This window comes from Rutilus rutilus, assembly GCF_951802725.1.
Source record: "Rutilus rutilus genome assembly, chromosome: 15".
Lineage (NCBI taxonomy): Eukaryota > Metazoa > Chordata > Actinopteri > Cypriniformes > Leuciscidae > Rutilus > Rutilus rutilus.
The window spans coordinates 4,306,848-4,332,964 of record NC_140220.1 but is presented as its reverse complement, the minus strand read 5'-3'; the positions used below and the strand labels follow the sequence as shown (position 1 = coordinate 4,332,964).

Below are 26,117 nucleotides of genomic sequence, written 5' to 3'. Positions count from 1 at the left end.
CGTTATGCAAGTCTTTGTATAGGTCCCTTCATTGTTCAGTGAAAGGGCTGTTATTCCCTCAGGTGTGTAGGTGGAGTGATGAAGGATCAGGTGTTGGATCGCTCTATAAAAGGATCTGTTAGTCTTAGTAGTTCAGTAAGTGCTTTCACTGGAGTGTCACACCTGCAAATGGAGTGGATTCAAGTCTTTGGAGTTCTGGAATGTTTACTATTCTGCAGTGGAACTCTAGTCACACCAAGGTTTGTCAAATGTCCAATTCTATTATAGTAACATGTTTGTACTAGTCATATAAAAGGTGATTAAAATTGTTAAAAAACTGAAGAAAAAAATCATTACTTAAAATTAACAGAATAGAATAGTTACTTAATATAACTTTTGTATTGCTTTTGATGTTGATGATTTAGTGATGAACTGATATAGACATTTTTAGCAAATATGGAAAATCCTGATAGCAAAATAATAATTCTTATTATGCTCAATATTCTTAATCTGTATCTTTTGTCTCTTGACAAGTTTCTGGATTTTTTCATGCTTCGTTATTTTAATACACAGTGTTTGGGGTCAGTAAGATTTTTTAAATATTTTTGAAACAAGTCTCTTATTCTAACCAAGGCTGTATTTATTTGATCAAAAATACAGTAAAAATAGTAATATTGTTAAATATTATTACAATTTAAAATAACTTTTCTATTTAAATACATTTTAGAAATGAAACAAGAAACATTTATAATCAATTTTGAAAACTGCTTCATACTTTCGTGGAAACCATGATACATTTTTTTCGGGATTCTTTGATTAATAGAAAGTTCAAAAGAACAGCATTAAAAAAAAACAAAAAAAAAAACAGAAATCTTTTGCTGCATTATAAATGTCTTTACTGTCACTTTTGATCAATTTAATGCATCCTTGCTGAATAAAAGTATTAATTTCTTAAAACAAATTGTACTCAAACTCAAACTTTTAAACGGTATAGTGAAAGATAGAAAAGTATAGCTGTTTAGAGTTTAATGTTTCTAATGTTAAGTTATATTAAAAAAAGAAAAAAAAAGTTCATGCTAATTCAAAAGTTCATACTCAATTCATGCTAATATTCATATTTAAAACCTCTAATCTTTAAGAAATTTTTTAGTTTCAGCCCAGCAAAGAATCCCTCCTATCTCATATCCGTCTCTGAAGTTCTGCGCTGTGGCGTTCCCACCACAATATCAGTCAGCATTCTGTCAGATTATCCCATCAAAGTCACAGCTGAACTCATTCATGGAAACACCAGTGTGGCCCAAACACAGAGCACTGTCCCAGCAGGTAAAATATATATATCTAAAACATTTCTGAAGACACAACATATATAACAACATATATTCAGATGTATTAATTTAGTCTGAACTCTTTAAATTTACATTGAAAATCGCATTGTCAAACTCAAAAAGGGACCTTTTTAGAATGACCTATACAATGTAAATATAATGTTATACAATACAACTCCACCCTGTTCAAACAAGTATTCGTGTCTGTTCTGCTTTGATTTTAAAGGCTCTACCAGACTACTGTCTCTCCCGCCTGTGAGTATCAGAGCTGTAGTTTCTATGATTGAATCTCCAAATAAAATAAATGAATTGATTACAGACCAGAAGGTTGCATCAGTAGCTGTTTGTCTGTGACCTACATACAGAGTGTACTGTGTTATTTTCCCTCTTCAGGTCTTTTATGATGAATTGAGTTACTGGTATCCATATCAGCTGTACGTTAAGGGGTTTGTTGGAGCTGCTCAAGTGTTTTCAAACTCCACCGCGATGGTCTTCAGCCCCAAGTGCATGTCCATCTTTATCCAGACTGACAAGAACAAATACCAACCAGGGGAGACGGTGAAATTTCGGGTTGTATCAGTTACACCCGATGGAAAGCCGTACAAGGGCGAGATCAACATTTATATCAGGGTGGGTGTCTCAAGTGATTGGTGATGGTTATTTTAGCCCTATTCTGGCAGAATGTGAACAGATACATTAGCAGTGTCATCATGAGAGTAGTGATGGAAGACACAAAGCTTTTAGAAACTTTGAAAACTTTGAACCAATTGCTTCACAAAATGATGACACATGCTGATCAGAACAGTGTGAATGCAGAGAAAACTAAGCTTAAACATGCACCAAAAAAAAAAAAAAAAATCTTTATAATAGGATATTTATAATAAATTGTATAGTGCTTATTTGTTTGTTTTATAGAGTGCTTAATAAGACCAATACGAGAATAATCATTTAGCAGATTATTCTCCTTAGACTTTTATCCAAAGACTTACAAATTAGGAGAACAATAGAAGCAATCAAAGCAACAATAGGGCAACAATATGTAAGTGCTGTGACTAGTATCAGTTAGTCTAGTACAGTACACGTAGCATGGAGGTTTTTATAGATCTTTTTTTATAAATATTAATGGATCTTGAAAATGGCTAAAGACTCAGTAGCTCGAGTTGAGTTAAGCTGGTCTTTCAGAACAAGAACTTGGACAAGGAGTTGTGTAATGTTATTTAAGGCAAATTTGCAGGAGTGGGCAGGTCTTGCAATGTGGTCTGTGAAGTTTAACTTTTCATTAATCACAACTCCAAGGTTTCTGGCTGTCCTGGATGGAGTTATGGTTGACAAATCTAGCTGAATGGAGAAGTTGTGATTAACTGTTTGGTTGGTCTCGGTTCTCGGTTGAGTTAAAGGTGGTGGTCCTTCATCAAGCAAGAAACGTCTGCCAGGCAGGCTGAGATGCGAGTAGCTACTGTCAGATCATCTGGCTGGAATGAGAGGTAGAGTTGTGTGTCATCTGCTCAGCAGTGATAGGAAAAACCATGTTTCTGAATGACAGATCCTAGTGATGGCATGTAGATGGAGAAGAGAAGTGGTCCCAGCACTGAGCCCTGAGGCACACCAGTAGCTAGATTTTAGATTTTAGCTAGTAGTTACGATGTTATTAAACCAGTTTCTTTCCAGCCACAGTCAGACTGATGACTGAGGATATGGCAGAGGGAACAGATATGTCTGTCTCATTTTTATAAGATGGCAAGTGTTATCTCCTTTTATATAGAGTTGTTAGAAAGGGTAGTTTATGCCTGTGATGTGTTTATGTGTCTGTCTCTGTTAAACAGAGAATGTTTTATTACAGTATTTTTTGTAAATGTGTATATTATGTATTATCTCAGGACAGTGCAATACTCCTATATGGAGGTAATCATCTTTATTGTGTTTGTTTGTTGTGGATCTATACGGTTCTTCGTTTACTGTACCTTCTCAAAGTCTATTTATTGTGTGTAGTTTTGTTAGGTTCTTCTTTTATGTTGACTTTTTAATGTTGACTCAATGAGCTTTAAAAGAAAAATTGCTATGTACTTGTACTAGCTGTACTGGTACAAATGGCAAATAAAACTTCAACTTCAAGACTTGAACCAGTGGAGTGCAGTTCCTGAGTTGCCCTTGATCAGGTGGTTAACTGTGTCAAAAGCAGCAGACAGATCTAGCAAGATGAGAACTGAGGATTTTGAAGGTGCTCTTGCCAGTCTCAGAGTTTTAATAACCGAGAGTAGGGCAGTCTCAGTTGAGTGTCCGCTTTTGAAACCAGACTGATTGTTGTCCAGGATGTTCTGTGGAAGAAAGGCAGAGATTTGGTTAAACATGACTCATTCAAGTGTCTAAGCAATGTATGGAAAAGGGGATACCGGTCTGTAGTTTTCTAGATTTACAGTGGGTTTCTTAAGCAGTGGGGTTATCCAAACCTGCTGAAATGCTGTGGGAAAGGTACCAGTGTGAAGAGAGGTGTTGATGATGTGAGTAAGTGCAGGTGCAACTAAAGAAGAAATGCCTTGAACGAGATGAGTGGGGATAGGATCAAGCGGTCAGGTAGTAGGTTGATCTGAAAGGATGAGTTTGGAGACTTCTTTCTCTGAGAGCGGAGAGATGTAGGGGAGAATGTGTGTGTTTGTTTTAAGATGCGTGTGCCAGTTTGTGGTATGGAAAATTGGCCGCTGATGGTTGTTGTTTTATTTATGAAGAATGTGGAAAGTTGTCAGCTGATGAAGGAGGGGGAGGAGAAAAACTAAGAAGAGAAGAAAATGTTTTTGAAAAGCTTACGAGAGTCAAAATTATTTTATTTTTTTTACTCTTTATTATAAAAATGTACCATTAAATGTCTACAAATGTATGAAGTTGATCCGTGATCAGGTAAAAAACCATGTAGACACTGGTCCATGGGTTCACAGAGATCATCAGGGCGATACCCATGAACCAGTGTAGCGGTGAACCGTTGAAAATTCGAAACATTTCAAACCTGTTACGACGTAACAAACACTCTTTTACTGAAATCACGTGACTTTGGCAATTTGATGCGGGCTCCGAATCACTGGTTTGAGGAAAATTATTCACAAAGGTTTCGAAGCATCACGGAGCAGTGTTTTGAATACGGTCTGGAGTACTGAGGGATGGATGGAACAAACCTTATTCCATTGTTTTTGTGTGTTTTTAATGTGAGCAGGATCCCAAGGGGAATATGATTCGACAGTGGCTGTCTGTGGACGGTGTTCTAGGTGTCATTTCAAAAGAGCTGAAACTCTCTCAGAACCCACCGCTTGGCCCATGGAAAATTGTAGCCGGAATCCACGTGAGTTGTGTGAAAACTGGAGTGGAAAGTCACCACCTGGTGAACGACAAAACAGCTGAAAAAATCCCACTGAATTACAATTAAGGAATGACCAGTTGCCTTAGCAACAACGTAAAGCCATATATAACCTTAGCAATTGCAAAGCAACACACAGCACTAAAAACACTAAGAGCACCTTAGCAACTGCATAGCAACAATCTAAAAACACTAAGAGCACCTTAGCAACTGCATAGCAACACTCTAAAAACCACTTTTAAAAAAAGCATTGAATTGTTCTGTCAACCACCCACAACACCCTAGAATTGCTCAGCAAGTTTTGTGCCAACATTCATCGTGCACACCCCAAAAAGTTTTATTTTGATTTAGAATTAAAGGGTTAGGTCATCCAAAAGTGAAAATTATCCCATTATTTACTCCCCCTCAAGCCATCCTAGGTATGACTTTCTTCTCTCAGCCAAACACAATCGGAGTTATATTAAAAAATATCCTGTCTTTTCCAAGCTTTATAATGGGAGTGAATGGTACCTTAGAGTTTGAAGCCCAAAAAAGCACATGCATCCATCATAAAAGTAATCCATACCACTCCAGGGGTTAATAAAGGCCTTCTGAAGCAGAGCGATGCGTTTTTGTAAGAAAAATATCCATAAGTGAAGTTATTAAACGTAATTTCGGAGACCTACGGCCATCTAATATTCTAATAATTACCAAGGTATAAAAACCAGCCTCTTACCTCTTCCCGTTGTTAGTTCTTTCGGCATTCCTCCTCCTCCCCTTCTCCTCCTTTTTGTATTTTTTTATGTCTTGTTATAGGGGGGCAATCGGATCTTGAGTAGCCTAGAAGGTCCTCTCTGAGCCCCTCTATAGCAGACAGCAAGCCAAATCTGTTTGCCACTTACACTAAGATTATATGGGCACATGAACTCATGAATTATAACTTTATAAACTGTAATCACTTCAGGTAACGTCGGTCCACGTTCACAATCGAGTCGAGTTGGAGTAGCGTAATCTTAGGTGAGAGTAGATACCTCTTGCGGTTCAAACAAATAGGGCTGGGCAACAAACTTCAAGCTCCTCTGACATTTTTCTTTAAAAATCCTCATTTTAGACTTCTAATTCATGACTGGTGTTTTGTTTTGCTCTTTCCTCTGGGCTTCAGTATTCATCTATACGTCATGTGTCCGGTCAGAGGTCACTCTTCCGCCGGAACTAGACTCGCGTACGGCCGTTACCAGAAATCGGTCGTTATAGTTTATAAAGTTATAAATATGGATATATTTCTTACAAAAACGCATCGCATCGCTTTGCTTCAGAAGGCCTTTACTAACCCCTGGAGTCGTATGGATTACTTTTATGATGGATCATGGATGCGCTTTTTTGAGCTTTAAAATCTTAAGGAACCATTCACTCCCATCATAAAGCTTGGAAGACCCAGGATATTTTTTAATATAACTCTGATTGTGTTTGACTGAAAGAAGAATGGCACATAGGCCCACACCTAGGATGGCTTGAGGGTGAGTAAATTATGGGATCATTTTCATTTTTGGTTGAACTAACCCTTTAAGGCCTGTTCACACCAAGAACCATAACTACACTGAACAAAATTATAAACGCAACACTTTTGTTTTTGCCCCCATTTTTCATGAGCTGAACTCAAAGATCTAAGATTTTTTCTATGTACACAAAAGGCCTATTTCTCTCAAATATTGTTCACAAATCTGTCTAAATCTGTGTTAGTGAGCACTTCTCCTTTGCCGAGATAATCCATCCACCTCACAGGTGTGGAATATCAAGATGCTGATTAGATAGCATGATTATTGCACAGGTGTGCCTTAGGCTGGCCATAGTAAAAGGCCACTCTAAAATGTGCAGTTTTATCACACAGCACAATGCACAGATGTCGCAAGTTTTGAGAGAGCATGCAATTGGCATGCTGACTGCAGGAATGTCCACCAGAACTATATCTTTATCGTTATCTTTATCGCCTTTGGTGTGAACGGGCCTAGTGATTTAATTTAATGCTCTTTATTCTAACACTGTTATTTTGGACATGCAGGATGTTGTACAGGAGAGATCGTTCATTGTGGACTACTATGGTGAGATTTCACATATGATACTTAGCGTTTATGATCAATGTTTTTTATTTTCCTAGACATTAATCTTAAATGTATGTTTACAGTGCTTCCTAGATTTGAGGTGAAGGTGAACGTCCCCTCCATCCTGCATTATGAAGACACACTGACAGGGACGGTCACAGCAAAGTGAGCGTTTGTCCTGAAAATAGTTGTATTATTCATTAAAAACACAAAAATAATACTTTTTTCTTTTCTTTTTTCTCAGATATTTTTATGGGAAGCCCGTCAGTGGGCTGATGTCTGTGACATATATTCACGTATTCACTGGCCTCGATAGACGTTATGAACACAATGAAATGGTGAGTAGCCCACTAACGGTTCAAATTCAAACGGTTGAATATTATACTATAATATTATAATAGTTTATGTTTGTTTAACTGTTAATCTGACTTCTATTTCTGGTGTAGATTGACGGATCTGCTGATATCACATTTGATGCGTCATTGTACAAACTCTCTTCTGATTACACATATTATGATGGATATGGGACAGAATATATCGACATTACGGTGAACGTCACAGAGGGCGTTACAGGTATGTCCCGTGACCGTCCTGTTGATATGTATCCAGCTGTCAAATAACTTTAACCAATCTGCATGCATATTAATAAACAAATTAAGAGGTCCTTTCGTATTTGATTTGAGATGTTTTTTTTTTCATTTCTCTGCCTGTAGGTTTAACATGCAACAGCAGTGTGAGGGTTTCTATTGTGGATAATAAATATAATCTAGAGTTTCTGCAACATCCACAAATCATTAAACCCTCCACGACCTTCACTGCTCAGGTAAAGACAGAAGAAAAATCATTAGCATTACATTTCGGTCCATATTTTGAGTGAATTTGGTGAATGTCCAGGGGCCACTATGTTAACACTGTGTCTAAAGTACTTGTTTGACCAACTAGACTTTAAAAAGTTCAGACCAGTCTTGAAGAAACAATTTAGACGACTAACTTTTAAGACTAGTCTAAGCTTTCACCCTAAAAATCAGAGGAAAATAAGAAATGACTGTATATTTTACTTAAAAATTAAGATTTTTTGTATTGTAAATATGAATTGTAAAACATCTCTGTTTCATTACTGTGTATATATGTTTTACTTGTAATGATTTATTTATTAAAATTAGCATAAATTAAAGGCAGTACAAAAAACTACAATGATTTATAAATATCTATAATGATATATAAATATAAAAAATGTTTCATTTATGGCAGTATTTAAATAAAATATAATTATTTCCCATTAATGAAAGTATTTATGTAAGATATAATTATTTTCACATTAATGACAGCATTTATGAAAAATATCATTACTTTCAGATTAATGACAGTATTTAAATGATATATCATTATTTTTTACATTAATGACAGTATTTAAATAAATTATAATTATTTTCGCATTAATGGCAGTATTTAAATTATATGTTTATATATTATTATATAATATATAATAATATGTTTAGTTGTCGTGAAAAAAATGTCACGATGCACAAACCTTAATGGTTCTAAAGAATATGCTTAATTTTCTTTAATTGTTTAATTGTCATGACAATAATGTCATTATTCAAAAAAAATTGGTAAATTATCTTTATTAATTAGTTCGAATTTAGTTAGTTAGTGAAATATGAGCCAGACATGACCAACAGGTTTTATGAGATTCATTCTTTCAAGGTGAAGTTAACCAGCTATGACCAGCGGGCCCTGAGTGCTGAAGAACAGAGCAGAAGTGTCCAGCTGACGGTGACCCAGCACAAGTTCAGCCCCTGGACGTGGACGTGGAACGAGAATGGTGCCATGGTGCCTCGCATGATGAACAGCACAACGTCAAGCTTCTCTCCCATGTACGATATTCCAGTCCAAGATATCCAGCTTCCAGTTGCTGCTGATGGGGTGATGTCATTTCAGGTCCAGCTCTCTGACAGCGTTGCCACACTTGATATAGAGGTGCGAACACTTCATCCACATTTTACATGGCCTTGATATGCGTTATGCATTCTAGAAGTATGTAAATTGGGATGCAGCCAAGCACTAAGCAGTGCTTCCTCCTGATGTTGGTTTCAGGCCCGGTTTGAAGACACAGTCCAGCGTCTTCAGCTCTACAGGAGTTATTCTTCACCCAGTGGATCCTACATACAGCTTCACAGAGACAGCGAGCCTCAGGTACTCAAGCTGTCTGTGCATATTTCCAGCTGTTATGTTTGCTTTCACTGAGTTTGCACTGACAGGGTGACTTTTGCAGGTTGGACAGCCGCTGTTCTTGAGTTTGGAGAGCAATTTTAACCTGACCAAATTCCACTACCTTGTAAGTATTTTCCATCAAGGGATAATCTGTTTTATATGGAAGCCCATTTCCACCACATAAGAAAGAACGTGCTTTGGTAAATCTTAATTATGACATAAGTCAAATAATTATGACATACTAAATCATAATTTTGAGTTTTTGATTTAAAAAAAGAAGATAAAAAGTCATAATTATGACATATTAAATCATAATTTTGAGTTTTTGATGAAAAAAAAGATAAAAAGTCATAATTATGACATACTAAATTATAATTTTGACTTTTTGACAGAATTGCTTTGGTAAAATAGAATTTTAAGCAGAATTGCTTAGTCATAATTTTGACTTTGTATGTCATGATGACAGAAAGGGGAAAATATGACAAAAAAGTCACAATTTTTAAATACTAAATCATAATTATGAAATAAAATGTTGAAATTGATTTCACAATTTTGATTTAATGTCATAATTTCAACTTTTTATGTCAAATTATTTAATTATATTAGTTGTTGCATATTTCAAATGATGCAGTTATAATTCGTTACATTTGAAATATATTAACTTTAAATGTAATATTGAATAACACTATAATCAAGTACTTTCATGTGCTTTAGGATGTTAGTCAACACATCAAATTAAGTTTACTTATTTAAAGCACAACAAAAGATTATTAAAACATGATTACCAATGTACTTTTTGAAAGTGTACTTAAAGTGTGTTAAGAAACACATAGTTTCTCTTTCGAAGTACACTAAAGTGACCTTTTATTTCAGTGATATTATACTATCTGCAAGTACACTTTTAAGATTTGAAGTACACTACAATACGATTAAGCACAATTCTTTTTCACACGGGTATCCTGTTAATGATATCTGTAGTAAGGCAATTGGGCATTTGTGAGAATGAGCCTGTGTTTGTGTAGGTGATGTCCCGCGGTCGGGTGGTGGATGCTGGAACGGTAAATTCCTCTTCCTTCAGTCTGAACACAGATCAGTCTTGGACTCCACTGGCTTGTGTGATGGTGTACTACACGCTTCCAGACGGAGAGATCGTCAATGATGCTCTACAAGTTTCTTTCACACAAGTCCTGAGAAACACAGTAAGAGTTCAGGACAACAGAAACATCACGGCATTACATAGTTAGGAAATACAACTTTGGAAAAGGTCAGGGTGGATATTCATAAATGTGATTTATTTTATTCTTCAATTAATTAAATAGTCATTGTTTTAGGCTACTACTGAAGGTCATCTTTCCTACCTATAATTTAATGCTGGTTAATGTTAATATAACCAAAGTTACAGTAAGAAAATCAAACAACAAAAGATTTCTTTTTAAAGCGTTTCATGCTTAATTCCTGATGGATTTTCTTGTTGAATATCCTGAAATATGTCGATTTTAAGACAAAAATTTAACTGCTGAGCTTGACAAAGCCAGTACTGATAAAGTCTGTATAAATGACGTCAGTACATTAAATATGATGGCAGAAAGATCAAACAATTATTATATGAAGGACAAAATGCCATGATGGGGTTAAACAGAAAAATTCAGCAATTCTGAAATTTCAGTCGAATTTATTTTACTCAAATTATATTTTATTAATTTATTGAATTACATGTAACCCATTAAATGCAATTGTGTAGAATGTGGACATGCAAATATACTATTTTGCATATTATTTAATATATTTATTACATTATGTATTATTTTCTGATATTTTGATGAAACATTTAACAATGAAATAAATTTGTAAGTTCAGTCTGCTTTTGCACGCTTTTAATTACAAAAATAATATACGTTCATATAATTAAGTGCAAATTGAATGTAATGTTTTTGGACTCTTCATTTAATGTTAGTTGCAATTAAATGAAAACGAATTATAGTTTAAATTGATATTAAATGCGGTTATTTGAATATTTAATTATTCTTGTTGAATGTCCTTTTCCACTCTGAAATGTGTCACACTAAGTAAAATGGGTTGTTATGTCATTGTAATCATGAATTTGACTTGATCTCAATTGCAGGTATCTCTGAGCTGGAGTCAGGATCGTGCCGGGCCAGCAGAATCTGTATCTCTCTCCGTTTCTGTGTCCGAGCCTGGATCTCTGGTGGGAATTCTGGTTGTGGACAAAGCAACAATGGACTCCAACAAAGACAATGGCATTACAGAGACAAAGGTAATATGGTCTACTAGAGATTATAGATACGCTCACAGAATAATCTGTGACATCAACACTGGGGAAATATGGAGACCCATTGTTTTCCAACTCTCTCACCTGATGTCTTGTCTTGTTCAGTGTATTGAGGTTTAAAGTGTGGGAAATCAACTTTGGTATTTCACACGATTGTTTGTTCCCACAAAAAGATCTCATGATAAGTAAAGCTGGTCATCCTATGTAACCAAATGCCAACACCACTCCCGAATTTCACTTGTTGACAAAAGGAAGAAACTGAGAGTAATTGTATTTATCAGAACTAGGTGAACGGGTTTGATAGTGCAGACACCATTGTGTAGTTCAGTTTGTTGTTCTGGATGTGATTTATAACAATAGCTGGTTTGTGATCAGCAAACACTGACTCCAGAGCAATTTGTCCTGATCTAAGATCAGCAAAATGAGCTTGTGTGTGTATGTGTGTGTGTGTGTGTGTGTGTGTGTGTGTTTTGCAGGTGCTTGAAGAATTTCTGTCATATAGCGGAGAGATGACCCATACAGATTACAGCAGCATGAAAATGGGAGATCCGTATTCCATATTCATGGTAGATCAGACACATGAATGTCATATGATGTTTGATTGTTATCTCAGGAACAGAAATGTATCACTTATTCCCACATGGTTTATGGACACTGTTTCATTCTGCAGATGTGCGGTGTCACGGTTCTGACAGATGCCAGGCTGAATCAGGAAAAGAGTCAGTTGTTCCCTGCATTTCGTAAGTCTTAAGACTAAACCTCCCCAAGCAAGCCCTCAGAACACCCCAGCAACCACATAGTTACACCCTGGCAACCACCTAAAACACAGATTTGCACCACTCACATTTTCTTAAGGCAAGACATATTGATATCAATATGCACTCAAAGTTTTTCCAAGACCAAATTATGCTATCCACATTAATATTCCAGCTCATTTGTTGCTCAAATGTAAGGGCACGAGCAGCAGAATATTGTACCAATTGCAGGTGATTAAGGAATTTAGCTGGTAGGCCACTACAATATCCCTAGAGGTTATGAAAGCTTGGATAACAGTTTCAGCATCTTTATGGTTAAAGGAAAATTTCCTAATAATTTACTCACCCCAATGCCATCCAAGATATCCATGTCTTTCTTTCCTCAGTGGGAGAGAAATTGTGTTTTTTGAGGAAAACATTTCTGTTTTTTTCTTCTAACAATGGACTTCATTGGTTTCATCGTTTTTAAGTCCAAATCAATGCAGTTTCAAAAGTCTTTGAAGTGTTTAAACAGGCTGTACGCGATCACAGCTGAAGAAGAGGTTGTTATCTAGCGAAACGATAGGTCATTTTCAATTTTCAATTTTTTTATATAATTTATAGACTTTTTACCTTCAATAGTTTGGATTGAGCTGATCAACAAACGGACAGGGAACTACGTCATCACGTTGAAAGGTCACGCCGGCGCCGACAGAAGTACCGCCCCACTGTTTACAATGCGACCGTAGGATAGTTCAAATAGTATTGTTTGCTATTATATATATAGTAATAGTATTCAGTGAATATGAATATGAATAGTATATGAATAACATTCTGATGAATATGAATAGTAGTTCAAATAGTATTGCCGGCGCCGGCGTGACCTTTCAACGTGATGACGTAGTTCCCTGTCCGCTTGTTGATCAGCTCAATCCGAACTATTGAAGGTAAAAAGTCAATAAATTATAAAAAAAATTGAAAATGACCTATCGTTTCGCTAGATAACAACCTCTTCTTCAGCTGTGATCGCGTACAGCCCGTTTAAACACTTCAAAGACTTTTGAAACTGCATTGATTTGGACTTAAAAACGATGGTAACCAATGAAGTCCATTGTTAGAAGAAAAATCCAGAAATGCTTTCCCTCAAAAAACATAATTTCTCTCCCACTGAGGAAAGAAAGACATGGATATCTTGGATGGCATTGGGGTGAGTAAATTATTAGGAAATTTTCATTTTGGGGTGAACTAATCCTTTAAGTGAAGGACTTATGCGAACAATATTGTGAAGGTGCAACAAAACAAGATTTAACAAGCTGGCAGATATGGTTCAAAACATAATTTAGAATCAAACAGCTCTCCCAGATTGAAAAAACTGAATTGGGAAAATAAATTAGTGTATTAAAATTAGGTCCATGACATTTAATGATCTGGCCAAGAGGATATAAATTAGAATTAGTAGTGGACCAAGAACCGATCCTTGAGGCACACCACTTAAATATGTATTTTGGATGTTACTAGTCTGAAAGAAGACATGTTATTGAAGCAGAAAAGCTCAAAATTGACCAGTGCCTGAAAAAAAAAACAATGGTTTCCCTGTATTGTCTTCTGGTTCAATCATTTTCTCACTAATGCTCATGGGTTCCACAGCAGGGGAGGGACTCTATCTGAATCATATGGCTGATGTGGGTTTTCGAAAAGACTTTCCTGAAACCTGGATCTGGCTGGATGCTAATATGAGGTACACGAGGAGAAATATGTCTGTCATTGAGCTGATTTTCACTAGGATAATACCTAACTGTATTCAAAATACTTTCTGAGCTATGAACAAGCAACTTCTGATGTAATAACTTTGATTGTTTACGCTATGCAATCACTATCGCAAATCACAAATCTCTGAGATCTCTATATAATCCTAGACAGCATTGAGACGGAATGGAGAGAAAATGGAGACTTTTGAAGACTGCAAATATTTTCCCTAAAAAAAGAAGAAGAGTGTAGTAGGACTATCAGTCATCCTGTAGAGTTTCAGAAGACACCTCAACAATGTCTCAAACTGTGCTCATATTTGCCAAGATACAAGGAAACGTTAGATATCACAATATGAATTTAATTGTTTCCCATCAAATTCTCAAATGGTCTCTATTCACATTAATTTCATGCAAGCAACTGACTCATAATTATTGAGTAAATTAATAATTATTTATTAATAAACATTGACTGTTTTTATTTCTTACGTCGCAGTAATTCTGCCTCGGCTTCCTTCCCGGTGACCGTGCCGGACAGCTTGACCTCTTGGGCGGCCTTTGCCATCGTGATGTCAGAGAATCTGGGTTTGGGCATCAGCGCTCCTGCAGAGGTGAGGCATTGTGTAGGCTACAGTTTACCTATCACTGAATATTAGTATGTATAACTGATTTTTAAAAAGGAGTTTGTTTCTCAGCTCACCGTGTTTAAAGATTTCTTCCTGTCACTGAATCTCCCGGCGTTCCTGATCCGTGGGGAACTGCTACTGCTGGAAGTCAATTTATTTAACTATAAGGATGAGGAGTTGGAGGTGAGATTTGTGTTTGTAAAAACAGTCAGTAACCCAGCTTACGGGGAATGTTCTCTCAAAGTTATGAACAAACAATCTTCCAGTAACATTAATAGAATAATCGTTCATAGTTATCTGGTCTAAAGTTTTCAAAACGTTAACACAAAAATGTTATTTTATACATCGTTAATGGAACGGTTTTAGTTAAACATTCTTCTAACATTTTTTCAATATAACTACTTGTTTTAGAATGTTCAGAGAACAAAAAAAAAAGTAACGTTTCCATAATTTTTGTCAAATTATAAAATTATAACATTCGTATAACCAATAATAAAAAATAAATAAAAAAACTGGACGTTTTGAACATTCTGGGAACATTCAGAAATAATGTTTTTTACAACTTAATGAAAATGCTGCAAAATGTTCCTAGAACATATTTTTGTTAGCTTGGACTGTGCACTCAAGTATTTGCTCAGCATTATTATTATTGTTGCTCAAGTTATTTGAACAAACCTCTGACTCACAAAATGAAACTCTGGCGCACAGCTAAATGAAAGTAAAATAGTTTGTGAATACTGTTCTATTATGTTGACTTTGACACAGGTTACTGTAGGCTTGGTCTGTTCTAAGTGAATTATAGCCTGCTGAAAACAGCTCTCTTCATGTCTTTTTCCGTCACAGGTGATAGTTGTTGTTGCAGAGAGTATGGAGTTTGAATTTGTGTCACCAGACAATAAAGATTTTTCTATGAACAATGTGAGGAAAGTCTCAGTGTTGAGTCAGAACATTACGACGCTCCTGTTCCCCATCAGAGTCACAGCGCTGGGAGAGATTCCCATCTCTGTCAAAGCCACGTCCATCTACTCTTCAGACTGGGTCTACAAGACTGTTCTTGTCAAGGTGATTCATGCCAGCACGATATAAAAAATGTATTTAGACATTATTTTCATGACAGTTAAGCCCATTTTTGTCTCATAGGTTCATGACTACAGTGCATCTGGACATTCTTGAAACATTTGTGATGATTTTATAATTCTTGGAGCAATATTTGTAATGCATTTAAGTTTTTATTTAAACAAATTGAAGACAGTAAAACAATTTAGTTTAGCATTTTGACATTATTTTCTTGACAATTATGCAAATTTTCTCCTCATTTGGTTATGACTGTAATGCATCTGGACATTTTTAGATTTTTTTTCCTCAATATTTTGCTGATTCTATATTTATTACAGCAAAGCAATTTTTTTAATAATAAGTTGATATTTTTATTTTAAATCAATAAAGATAATACAACAATTAATTTTTTTATATTTTTATAAAAAATATCATGACAAAAATGATAAATAAAAAAGCAAATTTTTTCAATCATGTTCATGACTGTAAAGCATCTGGACATTTTTAGCTGTTTTTCTCATTATTTTTGATCATTCTATATTTATTACAGCAAAGCAAAATCTGTAACGCATTCATATTAAAATAAAGATTTACATTATTAAAAAAAATTCATGATAAAAAACAACAACAAAAAAACATTATTTTTGATGATTCTATATTTAACGTACAGTAAATACTATCATAGTGTGTTGCAGCTGGGAATGTAGAAAATCCTAAACTCGTTTTGTGTTGAATGATTTCTCTCTAGCCAGAGGGACTGGAGCAGTCGTCAACTCAAACATTGTTTCTGGAGTTTCCCCTGAACCAGAACACGGTGTCTAGGACGATTGCGTTTAGTTTTCCTGCAGATGTGGTTTCTGACAGTCAGAGGGCCACTGTATCTGCTGTGGGTATGTGTCCTCACCCTGTGTTTCTATTGTTAGAGGTTTTCTGGCTATTATCAGGCTTTTTTTGAGTACAAACATACTTATCTGACCCTCTTCTATATGTGTCTATGTTGAAGGTGATGTTCTGGGCCCATCCATTGGAAATCTGGACTCTCTCATTGAGATGCCTTACGGTTGTGGTGAGCAGAACATGATCCATTTTGCTCCAAATATTTATGTTCTGGAGTATCTGAGAAATACTAAGCAAGCCGAGGAACAGACCAGGAGCAAGGCTATGAGCTACATGATGGAAGGTGAGTGTTGTGAAGTCTTATAGTCCTCCTGAGAAACACAGCAGAAGAAGTCCTTGAGTTAACACGTCTGTTCTGTTTGATTGCAGCGTATGAACGTGAGCTTTCCTACCAAAGGCTTGATGGCTCCTTCAGTGCTTTTGGAGACAGTGATTATTCTGGCAGCACATGGTATACATAAATAAATACAGCAGCTTAAACTCTACCCCAAAAACGTAGGGCCCTATCATACATCCGGCGCAATGCGGCACCAGGCGCGACGCAAGTATTTTTTGCTAGTTTCAGTCCGACGCAGTTATCATTTTCTCGTCCTGCGCCACGTTGTTTAAATAGCAAATGCATGGGCTGCTGGTCTGAAAACGAGGTGTGTTCAGGGACATTGTTGGCGCGTTGCTATTTTTTTGTTATTTAAAGGGTCCATTAGTAATGCCTATAGACGGGTCCACTCTGCTTATTACACACATAGGGATGCGCAGCAGCACACAAACTAGCCAAATATTTAAAATAAAAGGATTACAATGTAAAAGATTAATATTGTGTTCATAAAGATATGGTGGAATCTGGCTTGTCCCGTTGACGGTCTGGTCGCGGTCATTGACCTCGCGCGCACACACACACAGCTTTAATGTTGCGCACGAGCAGAACCGTTTCCTCTCTGGAGAAGCGTTCAGTCTTTCCACTTGCAAATTGCGCCATGTAAATAGCGAATCCGCCATGGCGCGAGCGCAACTTGCTCCCATTAAAGGGAATGGGAGATGAGACTCCGGGAGATGAGATGCGTTACGCCAAAAACACACCCATTACTCATTAAGAGAATAGGGACGACCCTTTTAGACCATGTGCTGGGTGCACCGACCATTTGTCCCGTCGTTAAACTAGCAAAAGTGGATTCGGAAATGCCCGAAGTGCACTTGCGCCGTGCGCTTTAGACCATGCGCTTAGATTGTTAAAATAGGGCCCATAGTCTTTCCAGTTCAGTACTGACTTCAGAACCGATGGGTGAAAATGAAATCAAACACAAATCAAGTGTATGAGTGATTTGTGGTTTGCTTTGTGATATTCAGGCTGTCAGCGTTCGTGCTCAGGTGTTTCCTCCAGGCTCAAGCCTTCATCTCCATTGACCCGGTGGTGATGCAGAGGGCAGCATATTGGCTGTCTGTCCATCAGGACCCTGACGGGTCGTTCAGAGAGCCGGGTCAGGTCATCCACACAGAGCTCCAGGGCGGTCTGAATGGACCTGTGTCTCTCACAGCGTACGTCCTCATTGCACTTCTGGAGGACGCTGAATACAAGGTGAGTTCAGACAGACTCATAGATGAATAGATTGATAGATAGATAGATAGATAGATAGATAGATAGATAGATAGATAGATAGATAGATAGATAGATAGATAGATAGATAGATAGATAGATAGATAGATAGATAGATAGATAGATAGATAGATAGATAGATAGATAGATAGATAGATAGATAGATAGATAGATAGATTGATTGATTGATTGATTGATTGATTGATTGATTGATTGATTGATTGATTGATTGATTGATTGATTGATTGATTGATTGATTGATTGATTGATTGATTGATTGATTGATTGATTGATTGATTGATTGATTGATTGATTGATTGATTGATTGATTGATTGATTGATTGATTGATTGATTGATTGATTGATTGATTGATTGATTGATTGATTGATTGATAGATTGATTGATTGATTGATAGATTATCACAGACAGAAAGATGGATGGATGGATGGATGGATGGACGGACGGATGGATGGATGGATAGACATACAGACAGACAGATATATTATCAGAGATAGATAGTTAGATAGACATACAGAAAGATATCACAGACAGACAGATAGATAGATAGATATCAGACAGACAGATAGATAGATAGATAGATAGACAGATAAACAGACATATTGATTGATTGATTGATTGATTGAAGACTGTTTTGTGTCTCCTGCTAGAGTACATATGAAGGCAGTGTGTCTTCTGCCTTGAGTTTCCTGAAGTCTCGACTGGCTCAGGGAATCTCCAGTAACTACAGCCTGTCTTTAGTCACCTATGCTCTGTCACTGGCCAACAGCACCAGCGCTCCATCTGCCCTCACACAGCTGCTGAACAGAGCACTAGTTGTCGGTAAATATACCCTACACATATACTCTCTGAGGAGTGAAACTATTGTCTGCGGTAATCGACAGCATGCCACAGATGTGAAACATACATAACCCATTAGAAAATAACCGATACATTTCCTTTAATTCCACACAGTGTGGCGACCAGCTGTACTGTTATGGACGAGTGTCGTACCTGGCACAGTAAAATGTGTTAAACTCTAATGTGTTTATAATAGTTGTATGGTGACTCTGCATTCTGGGTCTTTCAGATGGAGTGCCAACTTGGAGATCTCCAGGCGACATCTTGTACAATTCCTGGCAGCCGCGTTCAGCCGACATTGAGATATCTGCGTATGTACTGCTCTCCATGTACAGACTGAAACTAATAGATGAAGGATTCAGTCTGATGAAGTGGCTCAGTCAGCAAAGAAACCATCTCGGGGGATACGGATCCACTCAGGTGTGTTAAACAGACGTTCAACTCATGAAAGACAATAGAAACCGCACTTAGACAGTGCGCAGACCGCACTTATAGGCATTCAGGCTCCTGAAATGAATGGCGACATTTTAGAAAGACTGGGTTACAATGGAAGTCACATGGCCAATGTTTTTGAAGATTTAAAAGCAGAAATGTGTTGCTTATAATTTTATAAAAGCACTTACATTAGGTTTTCTCTGAAAACTCTTATTTGAACTTCAAACAGAAGATATTAGCAAGCATTTTTTTCCATACTAAAATCATATTAACACTTATCCTACATGCTGTACTATTGAAACAGTGAGTATTTGAATGTTTGTGGATTCACTTATTCACCATTGTAAGTGCCTCAGGGTTTTGCTTTTTTTTTTTAAGAAAAAAAGTTGAAATCACACCACAAATGAACCTGGAAATATTCCTTTAAGAAAGTAAACAGGCTTTAACATCTATTGAGGTATTAATTAGTGTCCCAGTGTTTATGATTACACACATCTTTGATCTAACAAACCCATTGATTCAGGGAGATGAATTTGTTGGCAGGCGAATGTTTCAACTGGAAATCAAGATCTGTGAGAGGCCATCGAAGTGAGAAAAGAAAATGTACTTTTAATTTTAAAAAGAGCCTCATGATATTAACCCGGATGTCTGGCTGCGAGCGGTCTGCGTTCTGTCAGGAACACTAACCTCAACGAGGACTAGCAGTTTCCGGGCTGTGAGCTTTGATAAAGCGCTGCAATCATGCTGAAGCCCTTTGGTTTGACACAACAACTTGAATCCAACAGGAGAACATCTGACTGCGCTTGCCAAGAGAGTTTGTTTGAGCATGTAAAGATTAATGGATATGTGGCTGTTTTTGTGCTCTGCTCTGCACATGTGCGGTGTTATTTACCAGGTGGCAGGAGGTTGAAAGCTAGGTTTCTGTGACACAGATGCACCTGAGACCATGTTTACACCTGGTAGTAAGATGCGTTGTGGTCGATCGGATCACAAGTGGACGACGCTAAATACAGGTGTAAACGGGGTCTAAAACGTTTTGAGCTTGTCCACTTTTGACCTCTTCCAGAGGCAGTTGAAAACACATTTGAAGAAATCAGGACAGAAGTGGATGAAAGTGGATGAAAGAGACGGATTAAAACACCAGGTGTAAATGGGAATGTGTCTCCCTCGTCTGCTTGTGATCCGATCAACCAAAAAGTATCTTAATACCAGGTGTAAACAGGGCCTGAGAGATGAACACATCTGCCATTTACACATGAAATCAAAATGGACATGCATTTTCATGCATTTTCCCCTTGTTGAATGCCGGTTTTGTTGTTTTGATCAATTCTGAAGCTTTATTGTAATATCTTTGCTCTGTGTTTTTCTTTATTGTCAGGATACGGTGATGGCGTTGCACGCACTGTCAGTCTACGCCACCATTAACAGTGGCGAGTTCGTGGATCTCACCATCACAGTGAACGGAGCTGCCATGTTCAACATAGACCGATCCAATTACCTGCTGCAACAGAGCCAAGAACTTCCCGTATGTATAATACACAGATCTAGATCTGTGCTGACACCAACTACCACTCAAAAGATTTTTTTTAAAGAAAAAAATACTTTCTTTGTAAATAAGATTATTATTTATCAAAAATGTTTCTTGAGTAGCAAATCAGCATATTATAATTATTTTTAAAGGATCATGTGACACTGAAGACTGGAGTAATGATGCTGAATATTCAGCTTTGATCACAGGAATAAATTACACTTTACAATATATTCAAAAAGAACACAAATATTTTAAATTGTTATAATATTTCACAATATGACTGTTTTTGCTGTATTTCTTATCAAATACATGGTGAGTAAAAGAGACTTATTTTAAAAAACATTTAAAAATATTACCGACCCCCAACAGTAGTGAATAACTCGCAAGAATTTCAAAGTTATCATTGCAAATAACTGCTAACTCTTTGCGACTTTAGTAATTTGTCAAGATCTAAGCGAAGCATGCTAATGTTTGGTTTGTCTCTACAGATTGATGCAAGTGAGGGGATTGATGTTGAAGTGGTGGCAGAGGGTAAAGGCATTGCTTTGTTTCAGGTATGTCTAAACTCGTAGTTAACATCTGCCAGACATCAAAACAGATGTCATTGAACAGCAGATGCAGTGTGTGCGAAACAGGCCTTAATTACTGTGTATATGTATATATATATATATATATATATATATATATATATATATATATATATATATATATATATATATATATGGAAGGCCTTTTAATACGGAAACTTCTGTTAGCACACAAAGGGCCCTTTCACACCTACCTTGTTTGGTCTGGATTTTCTGACTTTTAAGTTTGGTCCTAATCAAAATTACATGTGTGAAACCTCCCCCGGACCACGGTCCGGATCAAACAGACGATATTTGGTCCTACGAAAAGAGGTATCCGGATCAAACTGAACAAAGGTTTGGTTCGTTTCTAGTGTGAAAGCATTTTCTGTATGGTTTGGACTTTCAAACCATTTACAGGAATATTTTTCCTGCGTCCTGCCGGCGACAATAAAATGTTCGCACAACGAGGACGTTCATTTGGCGAATTTGAACTAGCCTCGAGTATAGTTGGCACTGCAGGGAGTAATGCCATAATAATAAAAGTATAGTGGCAACGCTATGCGTCTGTTCATTCATTCTTGTCAAAGTTACCCGCCGAATTGACAACACGCTGACGTCAGACACACATCCGTTTACAAACCAATCAATGTCAAGATGCAGCCAGAGCCCGTCTACGGAGAGACTGCCCACTCCTTATTAAGTCCTATTGTACCGAATTTTGGTTGTAGTTCCACCAGAGTTCCACTGGGGGCGATCGCCCATGAGTGCAAAATGAATTGAAGTCTATGGGGCTAGACGGCTAAATTTGTCTCTTTCACCCGATTGCCGTTGAGAAATCTCAGATTTGATTGTAGGTTTTGCAAGTTCAACATGGGTTATAGGTCGAAAGTTGAATGAACGAGTACTTATGTCCTATCGATTTCTTACAGGTTGAGTTGTTGTTGCCCATAACACGCTAGCATTCTGCTAATGAACTCTGATTGGTCAGTGAAGGACTGATTACGACCAGAGATACCGCTTGATGGCATCGTGGCATCCGAAGCGGGACCAGAAACAAACCAAACAAAAACTCTTCTAGCACGTGTGTTTACCTGTGTCAGCTGTGTTGTGTGTTTACCTGTGTCAGCTGTGTTGTCGATGCCTCGAGTGAAAAGAAAATGCAGAGCGCGAAAGCACCAGCGTGACTGAAGGATTGCCGTAAAGCAGTAGCTCTGGTCGTATGATGTGTATGACGTCATTGAGACTTTAAAATACTTTTTAAAGCAAATAAGTGACTCTAAAAAATCTAACACCCAGCAATGTGTAATTTCTTTGCATCTCCTTTCGAATACAATATTCAAATTACTAGACAAAAAATTATATCCTGAGAAAAGTGGATTTTGATGAGTATACTGCCATAGACCTCCATTCATTCTGCACTCGTCCTGTGAGCGCCCTCATATGGAATCAGAGTGGAACTGCAACCAGTTCAGAAGCCGGAAGTGTACTGAGAGTGAAACTTCTCGCCATATTAGACATTCTCTGATGCAGCCCATATAGATGATGACGACAGGACGCAAGTACGTCATGTAAAGTTCTTTAGTGCGCTCGCATAATTGCAATGTGAAACCAAACCAAAACTAACCGAATGTATACAATGTATTAAAACATGAACTATGGTTCGGACCTTGGTGCGGACTTTCAGGTGTGAAAACGCCCTAAAACCCTGGTTGAGAATTTGGTCTGGTACAAAAACAAATATTATAGCTACAAAACAGCTAAAAGTAAAACAAGCTGCTCGTTGAACAACAAGTGGACCGTCCTGACAATTTAGCAGGATCAAGCTATCACCTGCCAAACAGCAGGTTATGAAGGTTCAGCAGCCGTGGATAATAACTGAAATCCCCATAAAGATAAATAGAGACGTAATGGCTTTCCGAGTCCAGTGTGTAATAATCATACCTTTGATCGCTGGCCATGGAGCACGTAAACGGCCCAGGCGCTGAGACACCAACAACATCTTGAGCTGCTTTGAGAAGCAGTGAAACAGTAAAACAGTGTCCAGATCTCTATTCTTCAGAAGATTTACGACAGCAGACTTGACCTGATGTTTGTTCATTTGTGCTTCAGGCGTGAATGATTCCTCAAATCATCTGACTTGCTGAGGAGAGATGTGCTGTTACTTTACGAAGTGGGATAAAATGGGGAAAACAACTCCCAAAGACTTTTATCATTAATTTTCTCTTACTGTTTCAGCTTACTGTGTTCTACAACGTGATGAACTCGAGAAGGTCTCAAAGACGGCGTGATACACACACAGATGAGGCCTTTTATTTGTATATAGACGTAATGGACAATGAGGAGTTTCGTGTAAACCTTCACATATGTTTCAGGTGAGCGGTTGGACTGAACACACACGCACGACTCGCTTTTTGCCAAAATTATTTCATCATCACCAAAAAATGTGATTAAAAAGTCAACAGAACAATAGGGCTGCTCGATTATGGAAAATCATAATCATGATTATTTTGGTCAATATTCAGATCATGATTATTTTTTCAATAAATGTGTGATGTTTCCAAAGTCAATGAGTAATCACTCATTGACTTTGGAAACATCACACATTTATTGAAAAATACACACACATTTACATAAATAATATAAAAAATTAATTAGATTTACTACAATTATTGTTTAATCTTGATTGTTTTCAAAATATCAAAATCGTAAATCATGAAAATGAATTTTAATTAATTGCCCAGCTCGAAAAAAAACAATATACAGCAGCCCCAAACAAGTATTTACATTTGAGCTGCAATTAAAAATGAATTTGCATTTACATAACAAACTATCAAAAAATATGGCATTTATTTATATAAAAATTTTTTTTTTTAAAAAGGGAATATGCACATTAATAAACATTGAAATAAATGTACCATTTTTATCTGATGTTATCAGGAAGAAAAAAGAAAAAAAACATGCAGCTCAATTAAATACAAATAAGTAGCATGTTTACCAATAAGATAATAAAAGTATAATATTTTTTACAAACAGTTACAGTAATAGTGTCGTTACAGATGTAAAAAGAAACATCAGTGTCGACATCACTTGAATAATAAGATGTATATTCTACGTCATCAAAATGTACATTTATGCATTTAGCAGATGCTCTTATCCAAAGAGAAAAGAGGAACAAAAGCAATTCATCAATGAGCCATCAATAATCCTAATATACAACGCCAGGTTTATTAGACAACTAGCAATATTCTATATATAATGCAAATCATACAATTCTAAGTATTTATGTCCAAATACTTTTTGGGGCCGCTGTAGATATTTATGGAATCACTTTTGAGTAGAAATCTGTCTGAAAGCATAATTTTGTCCATTTCTTTAAGTCTGAGGGAAGGCCAGGGCCTGAGTCAGACGGGTATGGCCATACTGGACGTGGGTTTACTCACAGGCTTCAGTTTGGCCCAAGATGGTGTCCAGATAGATGATCTAGTCAGAAGAGTAGAGACGCCTTCAGGACGAGTTATACTTTACTTAGACACGGTGAGTTCCTCTTAGCAACTTAATTACATAAGGCTGGCCCACATTAACAGATTTTTTCAATTGTATCAGATTTTCTAAATGTGAGAGATCACAAACATGACAATCTCACAATATCTCTCGTGGTCAAACGTGACTTCAGAGTAAACAAACATGGCGGACGACGAGCAAGAAGAAATGGCCATAATAGTGTTTGGACAGGATTTTTGATATTAAATGACAATTTTAATTTAATATTAACCATGTTGGATATTTACGGTCACTCTGAACACACCTCACACTACAGGAAAATCTGATAAGATAACATGTACAACCATCAAGATAATGGGGACTTTACCTAGGAATGAAAGGGGGGAATTGGGCCTAAAATCGGCCCTAATATCTTGTAGTGTGGGCCAGCCTTTACTTATATTCATTCAATATTTCATTATAAGGGTGCTAAGTCTGCACTGCAAAAATAACTTAATTATAATCTTATTTTCCCTATGAAATAAAAAAATGGCCATTTTTCTGACCCCATTGGCAGATTTCTTTTTCTTGTTTTAAGCTAAAACAAAAATGTTGATAAATTTTTCAGAAAACAAGACTTAATATCTCCTGTCATTTTGCTTCTCAAGTAAATGCATCTCTTGATTTAAGAATGTTTATATATTTGTACTGGAAAACAAGACAAATACTAGAAAATCCATTTCTGCTGTGTGTTTTTGTTCTTATGATGGTTTATTTGGTTATTTTTTATATATATGCATTATGCATCGGATGGTTCGTGGCTGTATCTCCAATTTTATCATCTTTCCTCTCATCACAGGTGACCATATTCGAAAAGTGCATTGAAATATCCACCATAATGGACTTTAAGGTGGCCAATGTCCAAGATGCTGTGATGATGATCTACGACTACTATGAGCCGCGTAAGACTCTTTAAATAATTGCTCCAAACAATCTAATTGATGGTCCTTCATATGATGTTCTGTTCCAGTATGCTTTTCAAGTTCCTTGTTTCATCCTCTTATCCTCTGCAGAACGGAGGACAGTGCGGTCCTACACATCTGAGATAAGACAGCACATGTCTGTGTGTTCGCTGTGTGGGTCAGATTGCTCCCAGTGTGGGGCTCAAGACATCAGGGTGACTGATGGGACGTCCTCCATCAGCCAACATCCACTTCTGGCTCTGAGCTTGACCACAGCACTCATCATACTCCTGTCAATCTAGAACTAATCAGTGTACTCTCTACACCGCAACCATTATAATCAATAACACTCTACCACAAGCAAAGTTTGTGTAAATTATTTCAAAAAAGTTTTGCAAATGTG

General features: G+C 36.9%; 1 protein-coding gene across 1 annotated transcript; it reads left to right on the top strand.

Annotated features, from left to right (window-relative positions):
- Positions 1-168: 168 nt before the first annotated feature.
- On the top strand, positions 169-26,117 carry cd109 (CD109 molecule; the record flags this gene model as incomplete). Its single annotated transcript, XM_084431711.1, has 33 exons — positions 169-239; positions 1,130-1,302; positions 1,531-1,559; positions 1,698-1,934; positions 4,507-4,632; positions 6,686-6,725; positions 6,809-6,890; positions 6,970-7,063; positions 7,172-7,298; positions 7,439-7,548; positions 8,433-8,705; positions 8,823-8,921; positions 9,001-9,063; positions 9,962-10,138; positions 11,062-11,214; positions 11,706-11,795; positions 11,900-11,969; positions 13,611-13,701; positions 14,205-14,319; positions 14,404-14,517; positions 15,178-15,396; positions 16,139-16,280; positions 16,394-16,570; positions 16,657-16,738; positions 17,632-17,860; positions 18,548-18,719; positions 18,967-19,157; positions 20,551-20,697; positions 21,192-21,257; positions 23,508-23,644; positions 24,650-24,806; positions 25,612-25,714; positions 25,826-26,117. 33 exons carry the CDS (start codon positions 169-171, stop codon positions 26,014-26,016), a joined length of 4,347 nt encoding a protein of 1,448 aa, XP_084287837.1. The 3' UTR covers positions 26,017-26,117.